At 39.8% G+C, this 21,975-nt stretch overlaps 1 protein-coding gene across 2 annotated transcripts; it reads left to right on the top strand.

Annotated features, from left to right (window-relative positions):
- The first annotated feature begins 830 nt into the window (after positions 1-830).
- Positions 831-20,514, top strand: PYROXD1 (pyridine nucleotide-disulphide oxidoreductase domain 1). Of its 2 annotated transcripts, none has more exons than XM_065683767.1 (12): positions 831-1,070; positions 4,435-4,515; positions 6,579-6,698; positions 8,129-8,257; positions 10,132-10,205; positions 11,150-11,310; positions 12,226-12,326; positions 13,612-13,741; positions 14,650-14,762; positions 17,430-17,552; positions 17,839-17,976; positions 18,482-20,514. In XM_065683767.1, exons 1-12 carry the CDS (start codon positions 990-992, stop codon positions 18,728-18,730), a joined length of 1,500 nt encoding a protein of 499 aa, XP_065539839.1. In that variant the 5' UTR covers positions 831-989; the 3' UTR covers positions 18,731-20,514. The 2 variants fall into 2 exon arrangements, with proteins under 2 accessions (XP_065539839.1, XP_065539848.1); XM_065683776.1 differs by lacking the exon at positions 831-1,070 and adding an exon at positions 5,731-5,785 and having other exon boundaries at positions 4,432-4,515.
- The last annotated feature ends 1,461 nt before the right edge of the window (positions 20,515-21,975 follow it).

A 21,975-nucleotide genomic window follows, 5' to 3' on the forward strand; every position in this document is an offset into this window, starting at 1 on the left:
TTGGGAGGCTCTGCCTCTAACTGATAAGTAGAAGGATGGTGTGAAATAACTCATCCATGTTTAGTGGGGCCACTAAATCCTGTTACCTCACCACAGAGTTACAACACAAACACTGCTCTTTAAAACTAAAGATACTTTAGAAGACTAGTGTGAAACAATTAACTCATGTTTAGTGGGGCCGCTACTTTCCACAGACTTAGGACATAAACATTTTCTTTCTACAACCTAAGTTAAGCTAAAAAGTACTTCATGTTTTCCAGGCTCTAGCTTTTCTTTTATCAAGCCCCCCCCCCCTTCTTTTACCTTTACAAATCCTTTTGCTATGTGACTCCATTTTGCTGAACAGTTCTGACCCTTTTTGTTGTCTAATCTTGTGTCTTTAGCGAGCTTTGTTTCTGTTATTGTAAACTCGTACAGTTATATCCACATAACCACACCTATGACTTGTGAAAGCCAATACATTCAAGTGTTTATCACAATTATACTCTTAGTATTGTGTCCAAAGCTGATGGGGAAAGGGTAGGCCTAGGGAAAACAGTCTCTCATATTGCCATGTTTCATTCTCTTGACTTCCTATGTAGGAAACGACAAAAGGCCTAAATGTATTTTTTCTTTAACTTTTATCATAACTATTTGCTGTCTGTTCTCTTTGGTCCCTTGACAAACTCCATCAAAACCCTTCAGCGTTCAGACCTGTGAAGGTACTGTCATAGGAAGTGGAGAAAATAAACTCCAAATTAAAAAAAAAAAAATAAAAAATAAATAAAAAACAGTGGAAGCGGCTGGGTCGGGCGACGGAAGAGAGGCCCGCCCTGGCACTGCGGGAAGCTCCGCGCCAGCAGCGGAGCAAGTTTGGGCGCTGCCGCACACCGTAGGCGGACCTGCGACGCCGCGTCCCGTACCGTAACGAGGCGGCGGCAGCCGGAAGCCGCTCTCGAACTGAGTCTTCTTTTCTCCGCGGCCCGGCGCTCCGGGGAGCAGGCGGGGGAATGGCGGCGGCCGCCAGCGGTGCGCAGAGTCGGTTCGTGGTGGTAGGCGGAGGAATTGCAGGGGTGACCTGCGCGGAGAAGGTAAAAGGCCGGGGCCCCTTTGCCCGCCTCCCTCCCGCCGCTGGCAGACGACCCCCAGCGGTTGTGGAGGCTGGGCAGAGGGGTGTGGGTGTCTCACGCTGCAGCCGCCGTGTTGGTCACGGGCGCCGGTGTCGACCTAGCATATCCTGATTCCGGCCGAGAGGCGTTAACTGCTCACAGACCTAGCGTAGGAACTTCTGTAGAGAACGGTTCACTACATTTATGTGGTAATTGTATAAGTAGTCTCACTAGTGTAGTAATTACCCCATTTTTTAAGAAATGTTTTGTTCCTCTTAAAAAACAGAACCCCACAAAACCAAACAGTTCCAGGGAAACGGTGTTGCACTCTGTCTAGAAATCCTGAGAGGTTAAAACTGAACTGCAGATAACCTCATACAGGCTTAGGACCACTTCATAAAAAGAGGATGGAAACTTTGTGACTTGAGAAGGCTGGCATTCTGTATGCTAGTCAAGAGGTCAGAAAGGAGCACTGCATGCCTTATTTACAGGCATAAAGGATCATACTGCAACTAAGGGGAATGCTGCTATGATATGCTCCTTTTTCTGTCTTTGTTGGATCCATGTTTAGGGCTGTACACCTGTGGAGATTGCCCAATGGCAGCAGCTTTCCATGAACTCAAACTCCAAAACAGATTTGTTTGTTTTCTAATTTCAGGGTGTTTTTAAAGTAGCAGTAACTGAAGGCAATTTTGTAAATACAGTTTCGTACCTATAATGTAGAACAGAATGATGTGGATTCCAGTTCAGTGAAGAATATTTAGCTGTTGAAAGTACAAAGCAGTCTAAAGACTATTTCAGCCATCTATTGTTTGTGGATGGAGTGATACTATTTCATTTCTGACATTGTATAAACCACATACAGATTAAAGAAAATGTTGATACTGTTCTCCATCTTTATGCATCTGGGTTGATTCTACCATTTATTAGTTTGAGGGGGTCTTTTTATTCATGATTATTGTAACGTGGTCTCTGTACTATAGATACTTAAATCCTGTGTTTGTATGAGTAATCCCTTAAAAGTTTGTTAAACTATTCACATAATTAAGGCTTTTGTATATCCTTATGTGCTTGTAAGAATAAGATTTGGGTCAACATTTAATATTCCCAGAGACTTGCTTTTCTAGAAGTAATTTAGAATTGTCTCCAATTGTTATAATCCTGCTTCACAATACACTTATTTCCAGTATACATTGGATGTCTGCAGTATTTAAGATTGCTATAAAAGGTCCTAAATTTATTGGCTTTTTGAAGATGCTTTTTGCTTTGTTAGTGCTACGGAGTTTTCTTTTGTTTTCTTCCAGAGCTCACAGAGTGCCAGTTACTGCTGTGATTCCACCTGTTTTCTTACACTCCTTTCCTTTCCCTCACCCTTATTTTTTAACCTGGAAAAACCCAAATCAGGTTGTTATGTGTTGACAGAGACTTGCCTGTTTTTCTCATCTTAGTACTGCAGGAAGCCCTTTGGCAGTGAGCATTAGTGGTCTTCTAGCCTATGTTTTAGTTCACCAAGTCCACTAAAAGTGGTGCTGTGTGTTTTAAAAGGATTTCTGCATTGTACATCCATAGCTGGGGGTATGCTTGAAATAAAAGAGGAGGATTGGACACAATTTTTGTCAGTCCTGGTTTTGAGCAAGTATGGTTCTGTGGAACACAGTGGCAATAAACAACTTGTCCATCATGCTGCATTTTGGGTATTCATTATATGATGTCTTGTAGTTCAGACTTCTTAGGCAGCTGTCCGAGAACAATCATTGCGTCATGTCTGTCTCAAAAGAATTAATACAGAGTTGCTTACATTTTGAGTAGATGTTGAAATATTCCAAAAAATGTCTTAGAAGCTAAGTTTGAGTTAGATTTATTTTCTGTGTCATAAATGTTTCATGTCTTATGTAATTTCTGCCTTTCATGCTTATATGGCAACATTTCTTTGTGGATTGTGATGACTTACCTATTTCCATATGTATGGATATATATTCTGTGTGGCAAATTTCTAATCCTAGTATTTTAGAAGATAAAGAAATGTAACAAAGTTAATATGACCAAATGAAAGTTTGAAACAACCACTAAATCTTAATAAGAGGGCAGAGGTAAGCATTTGAGTATATGTAAGTGGTGCAAAGTACATTATGTCAGTCTTAAAATTTTGAGTTGCAGTATACATCTGATGGTTATTACATAGAATCACAGAATGGTTTGGGTTGGAAGTGACCTTAAAGATCATCCAGTTCCAACACCCTGCCATGGGCAGGAATTCCTTCCACTAGATCAGGTTGCTCAAAGCCCTGTCCAGCCTGGCCTTGAACTCTTCCAGAGATGGAGCATCCACAGCTTCTCCAGGCAACCTGTCCCAGTGTCTCACACTAAAGAATTTCTTACTTACAACTAATCTACTCCAAATGGAGTTCCTCGAACAGCTGCCCACAATTCTTTTTATGCAGCCCAAGATATGAATGGTTTTCTGGACTGCAGTCACATGTTGACAGCCCTTATCTGATTTTTTGTTCACCAGTACCCCAAAGTCTTCTCTGCGGGGCTGCTCTCAATCTGTTCACCACCCAGTCTGTGCTGGTGCTGTTGATTGCCCCAGCCTGGGTGTGGGACCTTGTACTTGGTCTCGTTGAACTTCATGAGGCTCACATGAGCACACTCCTCAGACCTGTCAAGGCAGACCTGTCAGACCTGGATGGCATTCCTTCCCTCAGCATGTCGACTACATCATACAGCTTGGTACTATTTGTAGGCTTGCTGAGGGTGCACTCAATTCCATTGTCTGTCATTAATAAAGATACCAAATATGATCCTGTGTTTTCTACAGCATTCTGTCGTTTTTCAGTCATATTTGATACAGCTGAGAGCAGCTGCTGCAGCACAGTGCGTTACATGTCAATCTTTCTTCCTATTGTCTGTCAATACAACACGTACAGCTACAGTGTGTGAAGCATATGTTAGGGACAGTTATTCACTGCTGTATGAGTAAAAAAAAGTATGTCCAGCAACTGGGTGTCTGCAGAAAGCACATGGTCATAATCTGTTCCTACAGTTGGCCTTTAGAATACTGTGAAAAATAGTCATTTGAGTAGTCCGTTATACCATGGCTGTAGTTTGTGAAGATGTATTTGTGTGGAATGAATTAAGATCCTGGGTCTCCAAATTCTGTTCATTTCAGTTGTTATCACTCTTATGGATAGTACTTGAAGTAGTGTTTATCCAATAGGATTCCACTAGACTAAAGTAATGTAGTAACATATATTACTTTTCAGTAATATTTTTTTTGTCTTAAAGTCAAAATCTTTTGATTGTACTCACTCATGACTGTACTCACTCATTTCTGTTTCTTTAAAAGCTGGCCATGGAATTCCCATCAGAAGACATTTTTTTAGTGACAGCTTCTCCAGTTATAAAAGCAGTAACAAATTTCAGACAGGTAAGAACAATTTAATTTTTTTTATGGTAAGACCTTTTCAGAAGTTTGCATATGGTGCATGTAATTTAGAACCTAGAGCAGAAAATGCTTATGAATTTAAACTTGCTTTCTCATTAGTGTGACTTCAGTGGTGTTAGTAGGACTGATGAGATATGTTATAGTGATTCCTAATCGTTAGAAATTGTGAATATATTCACACCATTCGAGCAAAGGATACTTACGTAGTGGAAGTATTTTCCAAGTTACTGGAGCTTTATTTCACTGATTTGTTAATGGGTGCTTCGTTTCAAGCACTGAAATGATATCTTTGGAATAAATTACTGAAGAAACTTAGTCTCACTAGTGATTCTCATATACAGTAGTGTGTTTGAATTTCGGGCAGAAACAGGCTTCTGACAAGTAACAAAGGAAAGTTTCTGTGAAATTGCCTTCAGCTTTATCTACGTCTCCAGCAGATGGTGATTCGGTGACCTCTTTCCTGCTAGTTTGAAGAAGAAAACTAAATCCATACATGAGTTCAGATTTCTGTCTATGGGTTCATTAAGCTGGTTTTGCAGAGGTAGTCGGATCTTAGAAAGCACTGCTCTTTTTCCCTCTCTGAGGGAACTTTAAGCTCTACGTTGAGCTATGGAAAGAGTTGGAGACCGTATTGCATAGAAATTGGGATGCAAAGCTGCCAGCTGGTAAGAAGTTTACCTCTCAGGGAAAGTCAGGACACCAAGAGCTGGACTTGCACCTGGCATTTATTGTCACGACTCTCTTTTTCATAGAATCATAGAATGGTCATGGTTGGAAAGGACTTTAAGATCACATAGTTCTTACCCTCCTGACATGGGCAGGGACACCTCAGAGTACACCGTGTTGCTGAAGGCTCATTCCAGCCTGGCCTTGAGCATTGGGAGGGGTGGAGCACCATCACAGTAAAAAACTTCTTCCTTATATCTAACCTGCACTTCCCCTGTTTAAAGCCATAAAAGTACCATGTTTTTGAACCATGGTATCTAACAGGTGTGGCACTACAAGTAAAGAAAGATCACTCTGCAGTTTGTCTGACAGCCTGGTTTTATCGTAATTCCTCCTGGTGTATGAATGCCTAATTCAAATCACTAGAGGGGAAAATAAAGCAGAAAGAGATTTGAACAGCAGTTCTTTGCATTTAGTACCTGTAATTGGCTATCAGCATCCCTTCCTTTTCCAACTCTGTTTCTTGTCCAGGGCTAATGGAATGCTCCGAAGATAGCTGAGAGACTTGGAGCTCTCTGTGAGACTGGTAAAGTAATATGCAACTAAAAAATACCTTCTGAGCTTGAGAGAGCTGACAGTAGGGTCATGAGTATCCAGGAAAGACATTAAACATGCAAAAGTGTAAAGTCTGTAATTCACATTGGCACAAGTTTCAGCATCTGAAGAGTAAGGGAGGAGCTAAACACTATTTGAAGGTAGCAGAATCTTAAGTTTTGGACACAAGCATCTTAATTTCTCTCTGAATTGCAAGCATGTTGTCGTTTCTGGTTCCTAGCTGTGGGCCAGACTCTTTGAATATTCTGTAAAGTTGAAGGCCTGGAGGCCCCCTTCTGGAAGAAACCCAGAAAATCAACGTAACTTAGAATGTTGCCCAAATTCTGGTTTCCCACCCCTAGCCCCCCCACCCCGGTCTCTTTAATACCAAATAGTGACTATGGATGAGATGCTGAGTAAATGTTTTGAGGTAATCTTTAATCTGTTTTGCCTGAACACTTGTCTTGTGTCCTGCATACAAGCTGAAGACCCAACCATAAGCTGTTTTCCTGACGTAAGGACCAACTACCTGCAGCAAGAGTTTTTTGAAGACAATGTCAACAGATTATATTTGCTTTTAAAGAGAATGCCAGGAACAGGCATGAAAAGATTCTGTATATAAAAAGGAGCCTTTAGTAATAACATGATAACATGTTTAGAGACAATACGGGCTTTATGTTGTGATTCCTTTACTGGAAGTGAACATAACATGTTTTGTTACAAGCTTCAGGAAAAATAGGTAAATAAATAATTCACTTTTTTAAATACCTCTCTTCTTTCTACAGGTCTCCAAAACACTTGAGGAATTTGATGTAGAAGAGCAGCCAAGTTCCCTATTAGAAAAAAGATATCCCAATATTAAAGTTATACAGTCTGGAGTAAAACAACTGAGAAGCAGTGAACATGTAAGCTAGTGTGTTCTCCTTTATGTGGCTTTTCAAATTATTTATTAAAAAAAAAGTAACTTAAGAAATGGTTGAAAGTTTAGGGTGTGAAATTCTGTTCAAGAGCACTGAGTACTAAAGTGTTAAGTTACCAAAATTATACAAAAAAACTTCCTAACTTTAATTTCATTTATCACTCACACTGTTGTTCAAGTAGAAATACATACAGAGGACAGTATTGTAGATCAGAAATTACTTGTAAATTAAGAAACCAATATTGTAGATCAGAAATTACTTGTAAATTAAGAAACCATATGTTTTAGATTGAAATCTTTGACACCTTAGAGAGAGATCATTGAAAACCTCATTGGAATCAGAGAACCCAGTCAGTGAAACCAAGACTCTATATGAATCCAGGTGTCTGAACATTTCTGTAACCCTTGATTGCAGATCTGGCCAATTCCTGAGTTACTGCTTGTTGCTACAGAGACCCAGTATTAACAACTTTGTGTTACAAAAAAAAAAAAAAAACCCAAAAAATGAAATCCTGAAAGAAGCAATGTTTCCACCTTTTCTTCTTATTTTTTTTAGCAGGAAATGTGTTACAAGTATGAGCAGGTCCAGATCCTTGATAGTGTCTGTGTCAGCTTGACATATTATTTTTCACTTCAGCATGCATTTATCAGAAATTCACATTCAGATCCAAACCTCATTATGCTCATTTTAAGTCACAGAGGTATGATCCCAATTAGATTCTATGAATGCTCTGAATCTAATTATATTCTTAGATCATTACTATAATTTGGAGGATCTTTTGTCTAAAACCATTAGCAACTCTCGTTATGCAAAACGTCCGTAAACTGGTTAGCTTCTAGTTTGGAAAGCAACGAAGTCATAAAACGGTGAAATGTAAGTACTGCTTTGTTGCAGAATGATGTAGCTGGTTTAGTGCCTGCCTTTTTTCTGTAGCAAAGGACAGAATTTGCCACCTTTCTAAACTGCATTCTAGCCTCTGCCTGGTTAAGTTAACACATGTTTACCATTGTTGAAAGCTTTTGAATGAGTTTCTTAATTGCTACTATATAATAGTGCATAGATCTACATCTGTTGATGGGGCGGGGAGGATATTCGTCACAGGGAAACTGTTCGTAGCACAGCTAGTGAGTACAGAGTGCCACCAACTGGTAATCTTTGTATTTCACGTTTCTTTTAGTACACCGTGTACGCTTTCAGTTTCACCAGCCGTATGAGGTCATACACTTAGGCTTGTAATGGTGTGGTGAATGTAATGCAAATAAATGACACACTACCAATGAGAGTATGAAGGCTTGCTCTTTAAGAAGCCAGTTACAGCATTTAATATCCTCAGAATACTGTAATGTGAAGGAGAAGAAGTGCTGATGTTCTCTTAGATGTCTCCAGTAGGTTTTATTTTTCTTCACTTTTAACAGAAAATTTTCACTGAAGATGGGAAAGAATATATGTATGAGAAACTTTGCCTGTGTGCTGGAGCAAAACCAAAACTGATTTTTGCGGGAAACCCGTATGTATTAGGAATCCGAGATACTGACAGTGCACAGGTAAACGTGGTCTGGACATATAAGTGTAAATTATATTCCTGATTCTGATGGAAGATACTAAAGATGAGTGTGGAGTGAAATGGTAAAACCTAAGGTGATGTTTGTTACCATATATCCTTAAATAAGAAGACTTTCAGTCGCAGCTAATCTATTTAGTGGTATTTTAAGGCTGTTTAATTAGTCAATAAATTTATTAAGTTTATATATATTTCATAGACAGTATTTCTAACATGATAGTCTAGAATTTATGGTAATCTTTTGCCCTCCAGACAGAAGCCAATCTGAAAACATGCACAGGAAGTAAGCACTAGTAGAAACTTTTGTGAGGAGGTGTACCTGGTACATGATATGCAGGGCTGCTTCTCACAGTGAAAAGTTAGTGAATGGCTTTTTTTGTCTTCCTAGTTTTACTGCGGCTTGTTCTCATTGTACATAAAAAAATTACAGTTACAGTAAAAGATGTGGGAAAGTTTTCACTTGAGGAATGACTTAATAGACTAAAACTTCAGCTTAGAAGTAGAAAGTGAGGTTTCACTGCTGTGGGACTTCAGGATTAGAGGAGGCAAGGTGAACGTGAACACTGCTTTTTCACAACATAAGAAATGTAATTCATCAAATAAAGTTTGACATGGAGAATAAAAAAGGAGTTGTTTTTTCAAGTAAACTGCTGTGAAACTATGAAATTGTTGTTGGTTGGTTTAGAGATTAAAACTTTAGCTGAGTTAAGAAAAAGAAATAGAAGGGAAAAAAAACACAAACAACAAACCACAAAAAGGACAGTCCTCAATGCATTTATCTTGTCTAAATTGAAGAGAAAGATGCCACTTGAGTAGCATCAGTTGTGTCTGGAACCTGTGAGGATGTTGCAGGATAGTATCATCATGTGCTTGTTGTCTTCTTATGGTCTTCCATGTGTATCTACTGTCCGCCACTGGGAGCCAGTAGACTGGGCTCACATCAAAGCTGATGTTGAACTTTGAGTGAGGCTGAAAATGCTTGTTTCTGGGGTTGGATTTGTTGGGATTTTGTTTTGTTTTGTGGTTGGGTTTTGTTGTTGTTTAAATGATGATTGGTTGTGTTCACTAATGCCTTCTGATACAACTTGAGCATCCTTCTCTGAAGGGATGAAAGAACTGCAGTTTTCCTGGTCTTTACAGTTCAGGTTCTCTGACAATTAGGTAAACTGGAAGTATGGATTAAGAGATTTTTGTATAGTTGCAGTAGTTGGTCTGAGTCACTTCAAGTATTTTCTTCCAAACAAATCAAGAATCATGACTATGATCAAAAAAACCACTGGGCTGTGTTGTCTTCTATTTTTTTCAATTTCTCTTGCCACTAAGATATAATTGGAAGACTTGTTTCTTTCTGAAAGCTTTTTGCACAAATAAAATTGGTTCTCAGATTTGCTACAAATAATTTTTTAAATTCCTGATTTCTGATCAGGATTTTTTAAACTCCTGAATTTCTGTATCTTTGCCTTTTTACTGTTATGCAAATTACTGTGAAAGTTATGCAAGTTGTGATAAAACTGGATTAAGAGATAATCACAATGCTAATGGTCTCTAGGACAGAGAAAGGTCTCCTGGATTCTATTAGGGTCTCTTAAGTGTCTGAAATGTAATTATTTAACTTCTCCTGTCTCAATTTGAGACTTGTAAGGCTTTACCAGTAACTTCATCCCTCAGTGTTAGAATTTCACAGGTTTCATGAGTGTTTGTACCAGATCTTGGTGTAAGTAAATGTGCATCATTAGTCTGAGAAGATCAAAATAAAATGACTAACAGAGCAAGAAAATACTGAAAAGGATATAACTGATCAGTGTGAGGGAACGTATGACCTAAGTTGTAATTGACTTTTTTCCTTCCTTAATGCAGGCTTTCCAGAAGAATTTGGCTCAAGCTGAGAGAATAGTAGTGGTAGGAAATGGCGGGATTGCTCTCGAATTGGTGTAAGTAAATGACTAAGTTTTAAAGATAGGCATGCAAATGAAACCTTTTCTAGTGTGCATGAGTTTGGGAAAAGGTTGACTTATAAAATTGTAGTGCTTAAAGAATTTACTAGCAAAATTGGTGATTTTTTTTTTTTTTTTTTTTCAGTGTAGTGGTGCTTACTGTCACATAAAATTCAGGAAGCTTCAGAAGAAGCTTTGGCACATAGATACCAAGAATGTACAGTGCCTGAGTTGGCACCGACAGAGATTTCTGTTAAGGCTAATTAATAAGGGAAATATTTAAGTTATAAAACTTGTCTGACTTCTGGAAACAGAAGGTGTAATGGGAATAAAGAGGCAGTTTACCTTGCACCCACCCTAATCTAAGCTGACAGAGCTTTTGAAGTGTCTGATGTGGCCTTTGTCACAGGTAGGCTACTGAACCATGTGGTCCTTCAGTCTGCTACATTACAAAACCACCTATATTATGCCAGTATATGGCCTTGTTTTGTGTTGCAGGAATCACGTTTTCACTTTCACTAAATTGTTCTCTGCATGTCTCTACCAGTTCATGTTCCAGGTAGTACAAACAAGATCCAAATGCCAGTTCTTAGCAGTGGGCCTTCTGGAAAAATGCACATTTTTTAAATTGTGGGGAGCGGGAAATACTGAGTAGTAATATCATAAATTTGATCTACCTCCCCTCACCCTCCACTCTGGTGCAGCTGAGGTTGTGCTGGTGAGAAAGTTTGACATGTCAGCTTGAAGAGATTTTAATTTCTTTTTTTTAATGGGTTCCTTATGAAAGTACTTAGAAGCAGTGGTGGTTTTGATAGGTTTAAACATCTTGGATCCCTTATTTCTAGGTTTTGGAATTAAACCTGTCATGCTTCTAAGCATTGCTAAGAGTAAGGTCCTTTTCAGGTAGTCTGTGACTTTATTCATTGTTTAAATGTCTGCAGGTATGAAATTCAAGGCTGTGAAGTGATCTGGGCTATCAAAGACAAAGCCATTGGGAACACTTTCTTTGATGCAGGAGCAGCTGAATTTCTCATTCCAAAGCTGTCTGCTGAAAAACAAGAGACTCCAATTGAATGTAAAAGAACGAAGTACACAATGGAAGGTCTGGTGTTTTGGTCTTCTAACATTGCAGCAGCAGTTTTTAACATTAACATAGTCTTAAGATGAGTTAATATAGCAGGTCATAAATAAGGATTGCTGTTATTAGTAGCACTCCCTTCTTTAAAATAATAAAGTAAAAAAGGGGTATAAAACCCCATCCGGAATATATGTAGAGACACGGCAGCATGTAAAAGTGTGCTTATCTTTTATATCGCTGCCAAGTTCTCTTTCAATTTCCTGTATTACACCTGCTGAAGAACTTGTTCTGTTTTCTGTAATACTTGTAAAACATGGCAGCATTATGTAGGAAGGAACTCTTCCATAATAAGCTGTTGGAGGACCAGATGAAACCCCTCAGGTTGTTATTACTGATGCAGTGAAACTGCAGTCTTAATAACAAGTCAGCTAGAACTGCATGAGTGAACATGTATATGACCAGAATAACAAACAAAAACCAAAAACCAAACATGGTTCTGGGTCAGAAGAATAAATTGTAAAAGAGTCAGACAGAACATCACAAAATGGCACCCAGTGTTCTTCATATGTATCGTGCTATGTTAGAACTTTCACTTTTGTGCAAAGGAGGACCCAGTGCGCATTTGCTAGCAGACAGTGATTAGCAGTGATATTAAGCAACTAAGTCTACTGTGGGTCTCCAGAACTGTGGTTCTGTGGTGCCTGTCTGGCTGTTAAGGGTCCATGCAGGCATCCAGCAGGCGCATGGTTGTTTTGGAGATGAGTGAAGTAATTAAAGGTGTAAAGTTGCAAGGTATTAAAAACACTGGCTTGGAGTCTGATTTGCCTTTTAAGTAACAAGTTTTGGATTACACACTTTTGTCTTTCCTTTTAGTAACCAGACCTGCAGCCCATGAAGTATGCATGCTAAATATGATATTCTTCATCTCTTTCCCCTCAGGAAGTGAGGAAAAAGAAAGACCTATAGCAGCATCTGACAAACTGGGCAGTGCCTTAGGCCCTGATTGGCATGAGGGTTTAAGTCTTAAAGGGACTAAAGAGGTATGGTTATAATCTTACCTATTTGTTTAAATGGTGCTTTAAGTGGGTAAGGATGACAGAACATGCAATGTCACATTCAGGATTATTAGAAAAATAAAGTAATGCTTTAACTGATTCTCCTGTTCCATCAGAGTTTAACAGGAAAGTATGTTTATACAGATAAAGTAATATTCTGCTTCAGGAAGAAGGTGGCTAATCAGCTCCACTGGCATGGTTTTAACAATTTGCTCTTCAGATTGAAATATAAATGTTGGTTTGTAGGTTTCTGTAGGACTGGTGTCAATCTTCACATTAAACAGCAGCAGTGGGGCCTCTGTTGTCATTTTAGCTGCCATATGTACAGTAGGATTTGTCCAGAGGTGCAGGGAACATCAGTCTGCTGTTACAGCAGATAATGCAATATAAAATCGGTAGTGGGGATGAGCATTGTGAAGAGTAAAAATCCTTTTATTTTTTGGTCAGTTTTGTATTTATTAATCTCTTAGCTGTTAGGCATTTGCATCACACATTAGAAAACAGACCTTTCAAACAGTCATAGTATCTACAGAAACAGCTTTACAATGCCAGCTGAAGGATATTTATGATATTCAGCAGATTAATCAGTGGAGTTTTGGCTGTTGAAGGCCATGTAAACATGTTGGGGTAGTGAAGAATAAAAACATTCAAGGCCAGAATCCACAAAAGAGAAACAGGTAACTTTCTGATTTTGAGGTTGAGACCTCAGAATGGGAGTAAGTGGCTGAAACATGGGTTGGTGGAACAGGATATATTTCCTGTTTCTTTTTACAGCATTTAGAACATAAACTTAATGTTGTTATCAGTGTTAAGTTTATGAAATACGCAATTATGAATTGAATTCATGACAGAAAAATGAAGGATTTGAAATCCTGAAAGACAAAAAAGTTGACTTTTTTCTGTTCTGATACATTCTGAATTTTTTTCCTGTAAACTCAGGGGAACTTGAGTATGTTTTCTGGTGTGCCAGAAAAATCTAGGTTCTTGTGAAATTTCAAGGAACATGAGGTGTCTGCCGGAAAAGCAGATAAATTGCCATTTGCTATGGTTGGATCTGTGCCAAAAAAGGAACAAGTGTGGCAACTCAGCTAATGTGTCGTGCTTTAGGATGGGGTATATGGTTTGATTTTTGGTTTGTTTGGGATTTTTTCCCAGTTTACTAAAGTCATTTTAGGTGAAGGTGCACTTGCTATTAAAAATGTTGCTTTTGCTGATCATGTTTGAGATCATATCAATTTTGATCATACCAATTTTGTCAATCTTTCTTCAGTTTTCTCATAAAGTACATATTGAAGTACTATGTGAAGTAAAGAAAATTCACTTACAGCAAGAATTTCTACAGCTGCAACAGACTTCTTTGGCTTTTCCTAAAGAAGAGAAGAACGTGGAACCAGATGAAGGTAAGTGTCAGCACTGAGCAGAAATAACGTGTTGAATATTGGAGTATTGGAGCATGTTTGATCCTGTTTGCTGTTTTAGAGCAAATACAGATTTGGAAAATAAATCCTTTATAAATCAAATGGAGCTCTAGCAATTTATAGTAGTTGAGAATTTGATTTATGGGCTACAATTAAATTACAAAATGTTATGGATAAGACCCTTTTACCACAAAGCCACCTAAATTCTGTATGCAGAGTAGTCCCACCTTGTAACAGTCCAATAAAATCATATTTTAATAGTGGAGATAAAGCAGGTAAAATACTGGAGGTAGAATAGGAGGTAAAACCCCCAACAGAACAACATTGAGTGTCACAACTGAAGTAATTCTTCAAAGAAAACAGAAGAAAATACCACTTTATGAATTCTGTCTATAAATTCCACTGAATTGAAATTAATATTTAAAACACTTTTTTAATAGCCAGTTACTTCTGGCATAAAATTCTAGGAAGTCAAATGTCTGACATTCTTTTTGCTTTTGAGGCATTTCTTGTGCATCAGGAAACTTATATATAGAAGAATACTTGGCAGTTTCCAGATACTTCAGAGAACATCCCACAGGTCTGAAGAAGTGGCAAGTGTCAAGGCACAGTATTTTCCCCCTATAAGTGAGGGCTTTGATTCAAGAAAATTCCAGATAATAGTAGGACTTGGAGCTAAGCTCCAAAATCTCATAGGTTTTTGTAGTCCTGAATGAAGGTCAGAAAGGCTATAGGTAACCTCTTAATTACATCTTTTTTAGTTTTCCCTACCTAATCAGTTAGATGTCTCAGTAGATTTTCCTTTTTATTTCATCTCTTATTAGAAGACATAATTAATAAAATAACGCCTGTTGGTTACATTCTCAGGGCAAAACTTTACCCTTTTTCAGTGCTTTGGCCTGTATATGTGGAATTAACTAATGGAAAAATTTATGGATGCAATTTCATTGTCAGTGCAACTGGAGTTGTGCCAAATGTTACACCATTTCTTGCTGGCAATAATGTAAGTACGATTTCTGTTGAAGTTAAAGTTGAGCTAAGCTTTTTTCAGCTGGTTTATGCTTTTGTTCTGACATGGATTGCTGCAGGTTTCCAGGGTACACCATTTCAAAAAAAGGCAGGTATGCTGATGTTGGAAATACAAAATGGATTTCATTTGTGGTCTTGGCTTATTATGTTGCGCCTCATATCTCCTGGTAGACAGTAGTACACATACAATATACACTGTTAAGATTAAGCCTATACAAAGAGAGAAAAACGCTTGTATAATTGGTTAATGTGGCAAATATTTAGAATAATTTTTTGTGTTAATTTTCACCATTTCTTATCTTAGAAGTCTTCACATTTTTCTCCTGGGAAGGAAGCATTTACTTTCAATATGCTGAATCTGGGAAACAGAGCTATAAACATGATGATTTCATTGAGGGAAGTCAATCCAATGTGGATGCTGATTATGAAGTTCATAGCTGCCCTGTGAATTTTCAGGCCTTGTGATCATTCTCTCTCCATGGTGGGTGTCTGGTTTAACCCTGGCTGGCAGTGGGATGGGGAAGAGAGTTGGAAGGAAAAGTTGGAGAAGTGAGAAAACTCATGGTTTGAGATAAAGACAATTCAGGCGAAGCAAAATAAGGAATTCATTCATGATTTCCCGTGAACAGTGAGAGGTTTAGACATCTCCAGGAAAACAGGGCTTACAGGTGTTAATGGTAACCTGGGAAGACAAATGCCATAATTAAAAACATGCCCCTTTCCTCCTTCGTCCCCCCAGCTTTTCTTGCTGAGCACAACATCATACGCTTGGGCTGTCCCTTTGGTCAGTGGAGATCAGCTGCCCCGCTGAGTCCCCTCCCAGCTCTCGTGCACCCCCAGCCTTGCTGCTGGCGGGGCAGCATGAAAAGCAGAGGGGGTTGACTGTGTAAGCACTGCTCAGGCAGACCTAAAACATCCCTGTGTTACCAACACATTTCTCATCACAAATCCAAAACACAGCACCATACAGGCTGCTGTAAGGAAAATTAACTCTCTTACAGGCAAAACCAGCATGCTGGGGTATTTGGTGTTCTGTGGTTCCTCCGATCAGGAAGTGAAATGCTGTCCTATGAATAAAGATGAAGAAAATTATGGAAACATACTGTCTTGGGTTCAGCTGTTAACAATCATTTTCCTCCTTCCTAGTAGCTGGTGCAGTGCTGTGTTTTGGCTTTAGCCTGAGAACAATGCTGATAACACACTGATATTTTTAGTTGTTGCTAAGTAACGCTTAGTCCGACCAAGGACTTTCCAGTCTCATGCTCTGTCAGTGAGGAGGGGCACAAGAAGCTGGGAGGAAGCAGACAGGACACCTGACCTAAACTAGCCGAAGGGGTATTCCATACCACAACCCATCATGCCCAGTATATAACCTGGGGGGAGTTACGTGCCAGGCCCAGACCGCTGCTCGGGTTGGGATGTTAAGTGGTTGTATTCTCTCCCCTTGTTATTTCCCTTATCATTATTATTATTGGTGGCAGCAGCAGTGGTTTGTGTTATACCTTAGTTACTGGACTGTTCTTATCTCAACCTGTGGGAGTTACATTCTTTCATTTCTCCTCCCCATCCCTCTGGGAGTGGGGGGAGAAAGGGGGGAAGTGAGTGAGCAGCCGCATGGTGCTGAGTTACTGGCTGGGCTTAAACCATGACACATACATCTGATGTCGAGCTGTTAAATATTTCAAGGCCTCTGTTATGAAGTTAGATTAGGAATTAAGTGTTTGCAGTGTATTCTGTAGCCTTGGTAAAAATACAAAATGAACTCTCGAGGTGTCCCTGTAACACATGTAGTATGGCTAGAAATTTGGCAAGCTGTGATACTTCCCTGCCTGGGATATCAGTTAACAATGCTTTGAAAACCCACACTGTGTTTTAGAAATAATGCTTAATGCTTTGTGTCTTACCATGGATGTCCAACCACTCTGCACAGTTTCATGTTAAACAATTTTATTGAGTACTTAATGCTTTTCTAAGCTTTAGTTTTCATTCATAGTTAGACAGATTTTAAAGGATATTTGAAAATCAGTTGTAAAATGCAGCACTGATCTGCTTTTAAACTTGGTGAGAAAAGAATGCAGAGATTGCTGCGGAAATTCTGCTTTTGTAGGCCAATTTTCTCTTTGCTTATTTGAAGGGTTCTTGGTTTGATACGATTCAGGAAAAGCTCTGCAGGGGGCAGGGTTGCATTTCCATGCAGAGAAGTAATACTTGATACATAGGTAGTTGTGAAACATACTTCACTGTGGCACTCACTTTTCAGGGGATCCATTTTCTTCCCTTGATGGTGAAGGAGCTTGAGATGGAGAGGTTTGAACGACATGTTTCTGTTGTGGTGTCAGGCTTTCCTAATAGAGTCAGATTAGACTGGACAATAAGTAGCTATAAATTATTCACTCTGAATGACCTTTCTGTTTGTACTACATGGCACCCAGAAGAGCACTTTGCTGGCTTCCTGTAGTGTTTATTCATGTCATTTTAGACCTGCAAATGTTTTGATTAAACAGAATAGTGGATTTACTGGACTTTTTAGGAGTCTGCTGTTAAAAAGTAACAAATGAGATGGCTGCTTAACACAGATAAAGTTGAATTACTTTGTTTAAATTATTATTTTTGTTATTGCTGAGTTGTGCAAATGCTTTAGTTTGCTCTAGGTGAAGATGGAGGTCTCAAGGTGGATAAGCACATGCACACATCCCTGCCAGACATATATGCAGCTGGAGATATATGCACAGCATCCTGGGAACCAAGTCCAGTGTGGCATCAGGTAAATCAAATTGTACGAGTGTGTGCTCAGCATCGGTCTGATTGCAAAGTAAATTACACAGATGGGAGAAAAGAAAGTTTCATTGAAATGGAAACCAGTGAATAAGTAGATAATCCTCATGTGTTGATGACAGATGATTTTATCTAGGTGGCTGGAAGAGAAGCTGTTCAGCCTTGCTAAGTGTAATAAATCCCATCATATGCATTGGTGAGAACAGCAAGTGTTGGTCATTGCCCAGGGACGTTCTTACATGTCTTCTTCAATCTTTATTTTTCTTTGGTTTTAGATGAGGCTGTGGACTCAAGCCAGGCAGATGGGATGGTATGCAGCCAAATGCATGGCAGCAGATACGTTAGGGGAATCAATCGATCTGGATTTCAGCTTTGAACTGTTTGCTCATGTTACAAAATTTTTCAATTACAAGGTAAAGTAAATGCAGTCTGATAGCCTTCAACCACTGAGTAACACACGTCGCTTGCTTATCTTCACTTGCTGACACTGAGCAGATGCTTTAATATTGACAAAACAGTCTTCTCTCTGTAATAATTAATCTTAGTTTAGATTTTCTCCATTCATGCTAACTTTGAATGCTGAAACTGAAGAGGGCAATGATCTTTACAGATGTGTTACAACTTCCAATTGGTGACTGACAACTGCTCTACTCTGCATCTCTGCGCACACATTCCATTTCACTAGGTTTCTGTCCTTGGATAACGTCAGCCAGAGTTCAGCATGGTAGCTGGTTCGTTACTGCGTTCTGCGTATGATAGTTCAAGGTGAAGATTTTTAACCTGTGAATTGGGGAGGTTCCCCCCGGACAAATATTTTCCTGTTTGCATCAGTCTTTTGAAGCTTAGAACAGTACTGGCACAAGTACTAAAAGCCACTGCAATGCTCTTCTGAGTGCTTTCTCTTTTTCTTTCTGCTAGGTGGTGGTTTTGGGAAAGTACAATGCTCAAGGCTTGGGTTTAGACCATGAACTGATGCTAAGGTGTACCAAGGGACAGGAGTACGTGAAAGTAGTGATGCAGAGTGGCCGAATGGTGGGAGCTGTGCTGATCGGTGACACGGACTTGGAAGAAACCTTTGAAAACTTAATTTTAAATCAAATGGATCTTTCAGCCTATGGTGAAGATCTCCTGAATCCAGATATTGATATAGAAGATTATTTTGATTGAACAAAACCCCATTGACATTTTGTATAAACTTTTGATACCAAGTAATACGTCTTGTAAAACTGTCTCCACAGGATTATCAGAAATCTACGAGGGATAAATGCAGTTTCTTAATAAGGTTTTGTATTGATCTTGTCAAAATACTGACTGGCAAATTAAATTAATCAGTGTTAAAATGCAGCAACAAAAGCAAGTGAATTAGTGTTGGCAAAGAGTTTTCATCTGAGTTAAATGAGTGTATGAAAAGAAGGCTTCAGCAGTCTTAACAAGTGGGCTTCACTATGCTGTTAAGGTGGCACCATATTCACTTGAATGCAAGGTAGCCTTCGCTTTTTAGAACTGAATGAAATGTGTTAAATCCTGTGCCTGCCTCGCAGGTCTCTTCTTCCCCAAACCAGGCAAGACTCACCTGCCACAGTTATGAGAGCCCAGTGTCCCCAGAGTTTACCACCAGGCACATTCCTCATCTCAACCAGCCAGGATGCCATGATGTGGTATGATGGTGGTGCCCAAAGCTCCCTCCAAAGTTGGCTAGGGCAAAAAATCCTGCTTCCTAAAACCACCTGTTCAGGTGAACATTTACAAGGCAGTCATACAGTGTGTTGCCATCCCACTGGCACCCTCCAGCACTCAGACCTGCTAGTACTTGCCATGGGTTTCAAGGCTCCTGTTCCAGCTAATCTCTCCCAACTGGCTCAGATAAACAGAGGGCATCTGTAGGGTACAGAGTGTTTGGAGTTGTCACTGCCTGGGAAGTGCTTGGCAAAGATGTGGCAAGATGGATTTTTTATCTTATCCTCCCCCAGAAGTTTATCTCTGAAATGTATTTTCTACTCAGCCAAGTACAGGACACAAAAACTTTGAATACTGAAGCCAGGATGAGCTGTCAGTTGAGAGCAGGTCTTCTACTGCTTGTCACTTTAGCTGCCGAGGTATCGTGGTAGAGGTGCCCTGGTGCATCCAGTGTAATCTCCAACAAGATCCATGTGCAGTGTGCTGCAGGGAGAGGCTAACACAACAGCATTGCTGGACATCACCCACAGCAGTGTTCCCTGTCACAGGAGCCTGCTCCACAAGCTGGTGGATTCAGCTAATGTGGTATCAATTAGTGCCATTTTGAATGTGAGTCCTGTATCTGACAGGATTCTTAACAGACAGCTATTACAGTCACTTAACAAAACCATTCATAGGGACTTGTGTGTCTTTGCTCCTGCCTGCCTGCTCCCAATTCCCACTGTTATGCCTCTTGGCTCCAGGAGGGAATTTCTGCAGGTATTAAACTCCAATTTGACTTGTAACTAGAGACAAAGGATCTACTGTTAAGTTGCAAATGGTGGTTTAAGATGTTTGTTTTCAATCAAAGGTACAGGCTTGCTTCAAGTTCCTTCTTTAGTTGTTAGGCATAATTTAGTGCCTAGGTGAGAAAGCTCAAGAATTCAAGCTATTCCTTAAAGTCCTTTCTATTCCAGGGTCCCATCCATGGGCACAGGTTGTTTCAAACTGGCTTTTGGGTTGATTCTACAACTGCTACTTGGGTGTTGCTGTTTGTTTAGGGTCAAACTGGGAGTAGTTTGTTGTACTCCACTAAATTCAAAGTTGGCAGCACATACTGAGACTTCTCCCAGAAAATCATTCTTACTTTATTTTTTTTTTTTAAAGAGAATGACTCCTTAAATGAACTAATTCTGCTGTTGGCAAAGGTTTGAGGTAAACAATGGGTGAAGTATTAAGCTTTAGTCACTGATGAGATTCTACCAGAAAAATAAAGGTGAAGAGCATGTTCTTAATCATGTTTGTTTCATATTTAAGTTGGCATACATCTGCATGTCTGGGGGTTGAGGGGCAGATCCAACATGAAACCTACCAGAAGTTCAGTTTATGATGAGTTGGAACTTGCCTTACTGATCATGGGCTGCCAAGATCCTCAGAAAAAAAAACAGAAACTCAAATCTGGCATTGAACCTCATGTGTTCCAAAGCACTGCCTGAGGTCAGCAGCAGCTAGTGGGTCTTTCACACTCTGGCAGCAGTTAGTTGTTTCTGAAAATGCTGATGTTCATCAGGGGAAGGCCACAGATAACGTATTTCTACTGCTGAAAAGGGAAGAACACAAATCCTGTAGCTGAAGCTTTTTGAAGAACCACGACTTGATAATGAAAGGAACGCTGGTGAGGGAAAAGAGACAGATTGCTCTTTAAAACGGTGCAGATGTGTTACTTAAAGCCACAGGCAAACAGCAATACAGTTTTCTTCCAGAAACAACAGGAATGTAAGCAAAGTGATAAGTGGGATAGCAGAGTCAAGAGACTAGACTGTAGAAACCCCCCAAAGATTAATGTAGCCCACTGTCAGAGCTTAAAGTAGGAGCTTTTAGTGCAGGGGAGTTGGACTCTCTCCTCTGATGGTCCGTTCCAGCCCAAACTATTCTATGATTGTATGAATGAAGTCATGATCTATTGCTTACAGAACAGAATGATGTTTCTTAGGACAAGCAGATTCACCTCTCATAAGAATACACAGCTGTAGCTAGAATGAGCCAACGCAACAGGGGAAGGCAGGCACAAAGAGAGAAGTATTTCTTGAGTGGCTTATTTTTTCTTTTTTCTGTATTTCCCCCCCAAAATCTTTTACAAAGGAAAGGGCTGAGATTAAGAAAGGTAATCTTGTTTCTAAACATAGATCTAGGTACTTCTGAAAATCACAGAAGTGGTAATTCTCTATTTGAATAACAAGCTGGAGAAATCCAAGAGCAACAGGTGTATTTTAGAGGGATAAACATATACTATTTCACAAAAATCTCTGTAAGTCGGAAGTAACGCAGTCTTGTAACAATGCTCTGCTGAAACTCAACAATATGTGGTAGCAGGTGTAAGTATTGCAGAAAGGGGCCACATTGCCCTGCTTAAAGTTGCAGTGATGGGTGATGTCCAAGTGGGCCAGGGCAACAGCCCCTGGCACAGCAGAGACTGTGACCCGCATGTAGCTCCAGAGGAAGGACGGATGCTCCAGCAGCCCATGTCTCTGGATGTCCGATGTCTCTCCCTGGAGCTGGCACCAGCAGCCTCACCAGCGGAAGCTGCACTCTGGCTGCCAAGCTGAGCTCCTGGTGAAGGAGCAGCGGGTGGAGGTGAGCCACGAGCATAGCCAGGAGGAGGAACAGGAGGAGGCAAGGTCTTCACAGAGACACTACAGAGCTAAAGAGTAAGTTGTGTCCAGCAAAGGAGGGAAAACCTAGAGATCATCCTCACA

This window comes from Lathamus discolor, chromosome 1 (genome assembly GCF_037157495.1).
Source record: "Lathamus discolor isolate bLatDis1 chromosome 1, bLatDis1.hap1, whole genome shotgun sequence".
NCBI classification, from domain to species: domain Eukaryota; kingdom Metazoa; phylum Chordata; class Aves; order Psittaciformes; family Psittacidae; genus Lathamus; species Lathamus discolor.